This window comes from Chanos chanos, chromosome 10 (assembly GCF_902362185.1).
Source record: "Chanos chanos chromosome 10, fChaCha1.1, whole genome shotgun sequence".
NCBI lineage: Eukaryota > Metazoa > Chordata > Actinopteri > Gonorynchiformes > Chanidae > Chanos > Chanos chanos.
In genome coordinates this window covers 20,087,705-20,099,434 of record NC_044504.1, presented here as the reverse complement: position 1 = coordinate 20,099,434, position 11,730 = coordinate 20,087,705, and the positions used below count along the sequence as shown (strand labels likewise).

The window sequence follows — 11,730 nt, the reverse complement described above, 5'->3', positions numbered from 1 at the left end:
GAAGTTAATGATCAAATTACCTTGGATGGGTTAAAATGCAGAGGTCAAATTTCACCATTGTGTGGATTGATAAAGGAAAAACTTGCTTAAAAATACTCAAAGATGTTAATTAGAATTTGGATGCCAGCACTGAACATAAATTAAGTGTTGGGAGTAAGAGTAGAAAGTGCTATCTTGTTTCAAATATTTAAATAAGGAGTCATTACATTCTTTTTATGAAATTCCTTGTCAGTTTCAATTGATTTATCATGTAATAGTAAAAACTGATCTGCATTTTTTGACTGACAAACAAACAAAACAAAAACAAACACGACACAAATCCAACAATGAATCCTCAATGTATCTTTGTCAAACAACACTTTTGCCCTATTTTTCTGTTTTGGTGACAAAACTTGCATCCCAGTGGAGCAATAGTGACATCACATCATTTCAGATGGTCTTATCTACTTTTCAGGATGTCACAATATTTCCCCAAAGCACAGAAAAACAGCGGCTTTGAAAATGATGGTAATTATCAGTTACACAATACAAGAGTTCAAGGACTGTTGCAATTAACCACAGTACTATTCTTTATAAATATAATACAACTCGTGATCAGCTAAGAACACACTTAAGATTAGTTCTACGTTGAATATCAATATAATTTTACAAAGCCTGTCACATATAGATTCAGAATACTCTGTTCTGAAGGATTCTTAAGACCACAAGGGCCAAGTATGTGTGCAAATTTTGAAAGAACTAAATATTGCATACCAAAGACCAAATCAGGGCTATTATAATTCACTGGACAATCAAGAACTGGATTATGCTTTAAGATATTAAAACATAATATGCCGAGAATGAGAAATTATATACATTTCATTTCAGGGATCAGGGTAGAGTCAAAAAGAGCGTCTAATGTTGGAAATGCTGTTATTCGTATTGTTTGAAGAAATGGAAGCTGGTGGTTTATTATGCCAACAGATCATTCGCAAAATGTAGAATCCAGGGAAAGCTACGTGTAATATGTTTTACGTACATACATTCATTTTATTATGATAGAAAATTAAAGATTAGCAATTAATTCAATTTAATTTGTCTGCAAAAATCACGGTTAATGTGTAGATGATTGTATTTCATTTGACTCGAGGTTTACCACATAAAACCAAATTATTACTTCTGAACAGAGAGGATCATTAGTCTGAAACTTTACACAAAAATTGGGTCGACCCCTGTATTAATGTAATCCTCTTTACTGACCGTGGGCTGACTTGTGCTGCTCTCACCTCAGGCAGTGCCTGCTGGTGTGAATGTAAATTAGATTATGGTTTGCATGTACACATTGGCCTAAATATGAATCTTACATGCAGTTCTCATCAACTTTAACGTTTGCTCACAAATAAATGTATCTACATGTTTATGTGTTATACATGCATGCTCACACTTCTTATATGCAGGTTGTGTGTGCGGGTGTGCATGTGCGTGCGTGTGTGTGTGGGTGTGTGTGTTTGTGTGTGTATCCGTGCATGTGTGCATGTGTGCGTGTGTGTGTGAGTGTGTGTGTGTGTGCATGTGTGTGTGTGTGTGCTGGTGTGCGTGCACGTGTGTGTGTGCTGGTGTGTGTGTGTGTGTGTGTGTGTGTGCTGGTGTGTTTGCGCGAGTGTGTGTGTGTGTGTGTGTAAGCATCTGTTGTTCCCACAGGATTAGTTTCTCTCTCTGAGCAGATCACATATCAGGGTTAGTGGGCCTGACTGCTGTAATGGCCCGTGAGAAACTGTCCTGACGGGTCAGGAGAAGTCTGGAACTCATACTCTGAAGTTGCTAAGGGGCAGACGAGCTGGGGCTGCCTTGGGAATATGGTCTATGTCAGTGCAGAGTGGTCAAACAAAGTCAATATTTTCCAGTGAACAGGGGAAAAGATCAGGACCTACTAAGTTTCATCTGAACAAATGTTTGTATTTTAGTCAAATTTGAGCCATGTGCAGTGGCATGAGGCCAAGTTTTGAGAAGCTTATTAAAATTTTACTGAGTTTGGAAATATTTTAAAGCGTGTAGAGCGTTACTGAAAAAGATCTAACTGCATTGAAGGACCTTCTGTATTGTAATTGTTGTGTAATATAATTTTGTATCACTCCATATTGCTGCTGAGAGTGGTTGGGATACAAGGTCCTGTGCCACATGCTGGCATCAGCACTTTTCTGAAGTATCTGTTACACTAATAACAGAGAAAGTAAAGAATATGAACATAAGACTGAAAATGTTAGGACCTTTACAGAGACACACTGATGTGATCCCTTGTATTTAGTGTAGTTCTCCCCTATGTTGTACTTTTATTTGACACAAATTTGAGGCGCTAATATGTAAAGCTAATGTGTATCAAGTCTACCGATCACATAATATGGTAATCTTAAGGATGAGCACTAAGTGTACAGTACTTTTTGCTTTAGCAGAGTGCAGTGCTTGTATTTTGATTGAGTAACAACTTTTTTTTAAGTATGTATAATCAGTGGCGAAATACGACAATGTTGTATAATTGATCTTCAGTAAAAGTATAAGTATTTAAAATCCAAATGCGTTCAATAAAAACTATAACTACGGCAAACAAGAAAAAAATTCTCTTCGTGTACTCCTGACACACTATAGACCAGAGGGACACACAGACACACCAAAATAGGCCGAACATCCTGAAACACAAAACTATTTTGAGTGGTTCTTCTAACGACCAAAAATACATGCGAAAAAATCCATCCCAGTTTCCCTTGCTGTTTTCTTTTTCTAAGATAAGGTAAGACACTGCCTTTCTGCAGTGACCAGGCAGTGGTTACTGCTCTCCATTACTGAGAGCACACAGAAGGCCCGTGAAATACCACGGGGCCTAGTCAGCTGATAGGCGCTTGTGGTTTACCCTTGGAATAACTACCTCTCTGAAGGTACATGAATCTTACATATAAATATAAATGAGTTCTGCATTTCTTTTTATTTAAATGTTGTTTTGACATTTTTGATATCTCTTCTGTACAACCACTGAAGAACATTCTGGAAGGTAAAAATTGCTCACGTGTTTAGACTGTTGACTATGTGATATTACAAAGTACTAGACTGTGTTCAACATGCTAAACTCATCTCTGTGTTTTGTACAATGTTCATAAAACATAATATGGTAACTGAAAATACGAACACAATTCATCAGACAAGTAAATGTGTACTTATTATACAAGTTCACATATAATTAGTTAATTCTCTGACCAAAAAGAATAAAAATTCCATTGTGATGTTTCAAATTACCAGCATTTGTTCTTTTCTTTTCTTTTCTTTTCTTTTCTTTTCTTTTTCTTTTTTTTTTTTGTAGTTCTGAGGCAACCTTTTTAGTGGGTAAAAGCCTTTTATCTGGATTCTTCAACAGTGTACAGAGTGCACAACTACATCTGTAGACTAGGACTAGTATGTAGCTACCAGTACAATAAAGTATTGATCATCAACAGCCATTTTTCTTAGTATTGACAAAATAAGTTCTTTGTTGTGCCAGTTTGGGTGGTGAGGGATTAAAATTTGAAAAGAGAAGGAGAAAACCAAGCCACGATCCTTCTGTTCGTGAATGTATGTTCTCTATAAGAATTCAGCAAAATATTCCAACAATGTGTTGACCTTGTCATTTTGAGGGGAGGGGGGGTTTGAAATAGTGAAAATAATAGGTTTACTGTTGAACAGAAGAATAGGTGTATAAATTGGTCATATATAATACAGCATGCACATTTCATTCTAAAAACTGTGGGCTGACATACAAAAAACAAGCCATTAGCTTTGGTTGGTTTTACCTAAATGTTGTCTTTAAAATATCTGAACAATTACAGCGTAGTACATTCACTGAATATTTATAAAGATGATGGTTGTGTCCATTCCAAATCAATCTTATCCAACGATTAGACAAACTGTTGAAATTCAATCTCAACACTCAACAGTGCTAGAAATGGTATGGTAAAACAGTTCAGAAAATTAGAATCACCCACCAGGACTAGAGACAGATTAATCTAGCTCTGGGGATAAAAATTCATAGCGATTCAGCGATTCAAATTTCTCTTAAAACTTACCTGATGTGACGTGGCCAAAGTCTTCTTCAGATAACAGTTACAGATCTTACTGATCAGGCAGCGTCGTAGATATCTCCATGTCCCAGACGTTTAGCTTTATAGAAAACCAATTATCAACAAAAAATGACTGGATATGTTTTAAAAATCAGATCACCTTTAAGTTCACCAAAGTGGCGCTGAGATATAAGTTTCAGTGAGCTAGATCACATCCTCCACACCCTACCTCACAAAGACTGGCATATTACTCATGTATGTGTATGAATGCACACACACACACACACATCACAGCAGTGGAGAATGTGCAACCCAAAGGGCTTCCTGTCGTTGAGGAGCTGTGTGTTGTTCTGCAGTAGCTGTCACAGGTGTCACCTATGCAGCTGTGCTCTGTGGAACGACAGTTAGGTTCGTCTGCAAGTGGGTCACAGGACCTCAAATATCATCACCTATATCACCTATGTTTGCAGATTTTCCCCTATTCAAAACAAAGAGAACAAACTAACACTAATATCTGCTTGTGACTAATACACTAATGTTAGCATGCTGCAAAATTATCCTAAGATTCTTTGTATTTCCAAGGTTAAACTTATAGGGTTTGCCATAGCTGTGACATCAGATAAAAGAAAGTGGCATGTTAGCAAATGATTCTTCTCTTCTTGTTGCCCTGTTTCACTTTGTGGTAAACCATGTGGATGTACTGTATTTGGAAGGATTACTGCATATGTGCCATGTGTCGGAACTACTCAGTGACGCCATGCACTATGAAACAGGAAAAAGCCTTTTTTCACCAGTCAAAATGTGCTGATGTCTATATCCGACAGTACTTCATTCAAACACAATTACTTTTTTGACACCTGAAATGCACATGCTGCATTTCAGACCTGTGTTTCACCCTTTTCTATATCATTCAAATAAATTGATCAACTGCAAAGAATTCATATACTATTTACCATGCTTTATTAGGTCAGTGTATTGAGGCTATGGACTATTTAAACTTTGAATTGTGACTTCTTGACTTGTGTTCAAAATGGTGTAGACCCAAAATTGTAATAACTTTGAAATTTGGGGTTTTTATGTTATCACGTCATAAAGCAATGACGTATATCAGAAAATACCCAGCTATTTATCTCACAGTGTGAAACAGACCTATTTTGATAGATTTGTATTGTGCATGCACTTACTCTTCTTTACAAATTCTGATGGTTTTGTTTGAGCCATCTTTTATTTCTAAACTTCCCTTTACCTCCATTTTGCCTCCTCTAACCTTGAAGAAAGACAAACATGTCACTACCTCATAGTACCTTCCAAAAGAACAAGAACAATTTACTGTCTCTTTCAATCTCTCTCTCCAGGCTGTCTCTATTTCTCTTTGCCCCATTGTCAAGGACCACAGAGTCTTTGTTGTGGTGGCAGAAAGCAGCTTGAGCATGTGCTCACAGGAAGTCAGCTAAACATACAGGAAGTGCTACAAAATATGTGCTTTTCTCCATTACAGGAAAATTTTATACTTAGGTCTGAGAAATCTTTTACTGTTCTAGTGTTTCCGTGGTTTCAGGAAAATGGTCCCTGATCTGCATTTTTACATGACTTTGGTGGATTAAGACTTTGAGTTTTGGTGAATTTAGACTTTATATACATTTATACATTAAGTATACATTTATACCAAATGTGCAATAACTTCACTTTTCTCAGTCCCCGCAGAGAGCATTATGTAACAAGCTGATAGTAGTGGACCAACAGGAAGTCTCTCACTCTCTCCCTGATTTTCACATGAAGTACCGTTTGAGTTTCATGCATGTAAATGCATAAGCGTCATATATAGCCTACATACACGTAAGTGTGATCTGGTCTGGGGTTGTTTGTGTGTGTGTGTGTGTGTGTGTGTGTGTGTGTGTGAGAGAGAGAGAGAGAGAGAGAGTGTATGTGTGTGCATGTGTGTGTGCGTGTGTGTGTGCATGTGTGTGTGCATGTGTGTGTGTGTGTGTGTGTGTGTGTGTGCACGCGCGTGAAAAACAGAATAGCGAAAAATAAAACATTCTCATGTGTGTAGTGCCCCTCTATAACTTTATAACTAGCCACTCCAAAGATGAGAGTTTGAAATTCAAAGTATGAAATCTGCTAATGTACTGGTCTGTCTTACATTACCCTGTTGATCCAGAAAATGTATAACAGAAGAACAGAGGAACAGAACTGTTCTTGAACGTGAAATTCAGAAATTCAGAAATCCTTTCAGTAGAGCCCCAGATGTCCGTCTCAGACCCAGCAGTCTCTTGGCTCACAGACTCGTTCCCCTAATTATTACTCACAAACAAGTTAGTCACTTTGTGCTTATACACTGCGTCAGCATTGACTGTCAAAGAATATATAATAATTCAAATGATATGTAAATGTATTCACAAATAATCCACGCAATCTGTGAGCACTTACGTAATACATAAATTCATCTTCGAATATGCAAGGATAACTATGTTGTCTCTCTGCTACATGAGTTCTAACACTATAATGGCAGTTGTGTACAGTCTGTCGCTAACACTATCACATAATCGTGTAATTAAATGGTGCATTTTTTAGAGCAGTTACCCCAAAGCTGATGACACTGTAGGAGAGTTGCTCTCACTCGCACACCTAATGTCTATGTGTATTACTTTTCAGGACATTCATTCAAAACTATTTTCAACTATTTATCTGACCCGTAAGTGTGATGGCTCTTCTGTACTAGAAATATCCAGTTACATTTCAAGGCCATTATAATTCTATATGCACTTTGGGAAATTTCCCTCAGGAGTTTTTTTGATACGTTGATACTACACTTCAGGCTAAATGATAGAAGTCTGATGCCATTGTAAAATGAGAACAGACAGTTGACAGACTACAAGTGAAATGTACTGAAAGGTGTGGTTTCCAGGATGAAAAATATCGTACGTCATTTTGATCCCTTGTGAGAGATTCAAGCCTCTATTGTTAGCTACACAGACAGACAAATAGACATACAAGTATAAGGACACATGTATTGTGCTCTGCAGCTGTGGAGACATGAGGGTTCATAAAAAACAAGGAACAGGTTATTTTCTCATAAGAAAGAACAGTTAACAGATCCACCACCCTTTGACTCTGTACTGACAGCCTGACCTCTCATTGAGTTGAGGCGTCTATGGCATGTCCACTGCTGACTACTCATCAGGAGCTTGTAAAAAGAAATAGGTTTGGTAATACTGAGTTTACCACAAAGGTATTTTCGATACATCCTGTCGTTTACACTGCTCCACATATCATATCATGTTTGAAGTGTCATATATGCTCTATATAGTTCCTATTTTGTGCTGAAGATTGCCTTTCTTTATCTTGTAATTTTTCTCTCAGACTGAGGCTGGTCAGACAGTGTCCTACAGGGAAACAAACGCATATTAAAAGATGTTTTCAGCTGAATACGTCTCTCTGTAATTATCTCTGTTTTCAAGAATAATTTTAACATTTGATTAAAGTACACATTTGTCCTAATCAATACATTTCAGAGATAATATATTTTTAAGAAAGTTTCTAGCAGTTACCCCATGCTTTTCAAAATGAAAGACATTCAAAGTGTCGACATATTCAGTTCATAACCTGTGGAGGCAAATCATAACCCCAAAGGCCAGTTCCACATCTAACTGACAAAATCCTCTCTCTCTCTCTCTGCGAGCAGCTTTGATTATAACTGAACTGATGCTGAATCCTCTCAGGGGAGCGTACAGGGGCACAACTTGTCATTGCTGAATCTTCCATCAGCTCTTATCAAAGTGTCCCCTCAGCAAACATATTAAGCTCTGAAAGGTTGACAGAAGCAGTTGAAAGAGTGTCAGAACATGACCTTCAGTTTCCCGTGTGACAAATAATTTGGAGCGCAGCCACGGAGGGATAAGGGAGCTTAATCTCTCCCTATTGGTCCGGCATCTGATAGGAATGCCTTTCCACACATTTCCCTGTGACTGCTCTTTTCCAGTCACACAGACAGGTTACAAGGGGTTCTTTTCCGCCAACAGGCTGTTTAGCAACTTATATTATCCTGTATGGGTTTTTTTTTTTTCAGACCTGACCACATGAGTTTCGGAAATGATGCACAGCGATTATGTGGTGTGATAGGAGACTTATGAGTCTCATTTATTCAAAAATATGTCCTTTCGTTATTAATTTGTAGCAGCAAGTCTTTATGAAACAACAACGCTGCATTCCATTAAAGCAGTGGAAAAGACGCATCATCAAAAAACATGTTTTACATACACCATATTGTTAACAAAATACAGCTTACAAGGTTGAAGAAAAAGATTCATGAGGATAAAATCCTCCGGACTCATTCAGACCGAGAAAGTAGGTGATCAGAGCTTTCTGGGTATGCCATGGTAGTTTGTGATGCTCACAACATACGCAGAGACAATTAAAAAATTTATGTCATGATGCATCACCCTTGTGAGGGCTTTGAACATTGTGTCACATCTGTTTCAAGCTCATCTTTTGTTATTTTTTCCATCTTTTCTTGTCTGTTTAGACTAGTGTCTCTGTCTCCTTACAGAGGACAGGGGAGTCTTCTCTCCTCTTCCTTGTCTCTTGGTTTCCTCTGTCTTGAACAAACGAAAAGGCCAAGACGAGATGGAGAACAACAGCCCGCCGTCGCCCCTCCCTGTTCTGTTCTAGCACAGTGAGAACCGTCGGGAGTTGATGTTCATTTTGGTGAGTCCCAGGTGTTTGAGTGGTGTGGACAGGGCAAAGGCAGCCTTTAGAGGGATGTCGCACAGAAGGTCGGACTCCTCACCACATTCCTCTAGCTCATAAGTGGCATCGTCCAGCATCTCTTTGTGACGATGACATACCTGCTCCACTTTCAGCTGGTGGATCTCACCTCTTAGTCTGATAAGCTGTCGAGCCAGACGGTTATCCTGTAGCTGCATTTCCCTCTGTTGGGGTGGAGGAATGGAAAATGGGGAGAGAAGAGATGGGAAAGTGAAACGAGAAGTATGTTTTAGATTTCTGTCGTTTTATATTTTCCAGTTTAGAAAAATGTAAAGTGATGGGTTACAGAATGTAAATGAATCATGGGTCTGCCAGAATGAAAGACAAAGACACAATGTTCAGCAGCACATGTTTTAGAGTAAGATTTCTTCTCACATTGTTGTCATAAGAAGAGAGCAGAACTTCTAAAGTATTTCTGGAGCTGTTCCAGTAGTCTTTGAGCATGTCTAAAATCATGAAGAACCCGTTCCTGTTGAACAATGCGATTCTATAATCTCTCTGTAGTAACGCAACTAACCAGTTCTACACCACATCACGTTCTTAGCGACGCGGGCCAAAGTTAAGTAAAATTAAATTAAACCAGATTGTCTGATGGCAAGAATACCATTGCAATTTCACATCACAGAAGCACGCTTACATTTTTATGATTTGCCAGGGTGCAAAAGAATTCGTCCACGGAAGAAATAATTATCTCAAAACCCTCAATTACTTCTCTGACAGTCTTATCTCTAGATAATGTCCAATCTGTATTTACTATGTAAATATTTGATTTATGACAGAAAACCATTTTATGTCATATAGCCTACTGTTTCACTCGAAATTGTAAAGGAGGAGCCTTTGTCTAAGATATTTCTAAAGTTTTGTGAATGTAAATTAAACGTCAAATTGACAACTGGCATACAGAAATTTGTTTTTTTTTAAAGCCCAGAAACTATAAATAGATACTGAACACTGTGAAACTTTTTGCCACCAATCACTGTGAAGCTTACCAGTTCATTTCTAAGCCACTCAAGGGCATCATCAATTGTGTCAAAGCCACAAATGTTCCGAACGGTTGGACAAGTAATGCCATCCTTCAGTACCTCCGACAGCTCAGGGTTATTCTCTTTGCTGTCTATGTTTATATTTGAACCCTGTGCATCTCCTGTCCACGGTCGGTTTTGCAACCTTTCTTTCCATTCAAAATATGACGGTCTGCGAGTTTGTAATTTGAGTTTCTCCGTTAGAGCTTTCACGTTGTCCAAATCCTCTGTATCTCCCTCTGAATTTTCTTCTGCCCCAAGCTCTCTGAACTCCATCGCGACAAAACTGCTGCAAGTGTCCGTGGAATCTGGGTAAAGACCGATCCAGGGGTGTGCCAAGTTGTGCGGCGTTGTGCAGGTTATTGGCCTCTGAAGGGGTGGATAATACTTAAAAAGAGGGCGTGAAAAGAAGTGACCGCCTCTGTTGTCTGATTAATTTCTTAGTGGGCAAAGGGGCACTTTTGTTTACCTGTTGGCATATTTGTCTTGTTTATGAAACCAGTCTCGCTCAGCAAGAAAACTCATCCTTTTGGTTGAGATTACGAAGGAGACAGATTACTACCTAAAATACGTGTTGTTAGCAGCTGAATGGGTCGTATCATGTTCGAGTGTACTTATCCAAAGTTATATATACAACATCACGCCTCGTTGTTTTCCACTGAAAAAAATCCTTGAAAATGAAAAAACTAACGCTAGTGGCTGCTTTTATTGCAGCAGTACATTTTAGTCATGATAATATTTCTGTTGTAATGATTATATATAACACTGTTAATACATGGGAATGGACGGAATACTTTACTCCTTCTCCTCATGAATACCTCATTCCCTCTCCTTTATTCCTCTTACAGAAATGTGCGCTACAATTAGTGAAGTAAATTGTTTCAGAGAAAGACAGATGTAACGACACTACTTTTGCATTTTGTCATATCATTTAAGTCTGTCAAGGCACTACACAGGTCTAAGTGGTCTACCAAAACATGGGCTTCAACCCGCGGCACACTATAATTTCTCAGTCCCCTTAAATGGGCGCCTCTTCATTAAGTGGCGAAGTAGGTAAACAGCGGCACCTAGTGATATTGTACTCACATCCTGAACCAGATGAACTGTCCATCTTAGAGTCACTGAGCTGTTTTTCAGCTACTCTCCAATGGTGAAGAGTGCACGTACTAGCTTCCCAGCGAAAAAATGAGGTGACCGGAAGACAAAATCAGAAAAAAGCAAATTAATCAAATAAAACAAACATAATATAATGCCATGTGCTGGAGTAGAAAAGGGATTTCATATTTGAAGAGCCGGCCTGAATTAAACTCCGTGTGGACCTCACAGTGCACCCTCTCCGCAATTTCATCTAGCTAACGTCACCTCTTAACTTCCCATACGTTAGAAACGTTTGTTTAACCAGAGGTTTCAGATAAATGTTGCTTGAAGAGGCTTATGGTACTTATTTTACTCATTTCATATGCAGGCACAATCTCATTTCCTCATTTCAACATAAAGTTCAAGCAATCAAAACATCGTAATGTCCTATCGTGTTCCTGTCAGTTCAATTCAGACTGATGATCTTCTCTGCAAAGAAGTCTAGAAATCTTCAAAACAAAATATGACACTTAACTGATTTGTTTTTAAAGGCTATCTACAACCCCATCCTGTATTCCTGTCTCTGTTAAAACTATGATCAAAATTTTTCCAAGCAGATAATTTTAGAGTAGCGTGGTGTCAAGTAGAATCAGTCATTCGAAAACTGGCAATATTAATGTTCAAAATATTCGTTTGAAGCAAGAATCAGAGTACCTCAAAACACCCTGTGATATTCGATATTCATAGCTCCACACTTAGTCCTGCATGAAAATGATCTCCCATGGAAGATGATCCTTTCCTTC

The 11,730-nt window shown here is 38.3% G+C and overlaps 1 protein-coding gene across 2 annotated transcripts; it reads right to left on the bottom strand.

The window, feature by feature from the left end:
* Positions 1 to 8,207: 8,207 nt before the first annotated feature.
* On the bottom strand, positions 8,208 to 10,191 carry fam167b (family with sequence similarity 167 member B). 2 transcript variants are annotated; one of them, XM_030786763.1, is made up of 3 exons: positions 9,968 to 10,191; positions 9,818 to 9,910; positions 8,208 to 8,992 (listed from the first exon to the last, which is right to left on the bottom strand). In XM_030786763.1, exons 1-3 carry the CDS (start codon positions 10,124 to 10,126, stop codon positions 8,729 to 8,731), a joined length of 516 nt encoding a protein of 171 aa, XP_030642623.1. In that variant the 5' UTR covers positions 10,127 to 10,191; the 3' UTR covers positions 8,208 to 8,728. The 2 variants fall into 2 exon arrangements, with proteins under 2 accessions (XP_030642623.1, XP_030642621.1); XM_030786761.1 differs by having other exon boundaries at positions 9,818 to 10,191.
* Between the last annotated feature and the right edge of the window lie 1,539 nt (positions 10,192 to 11,730).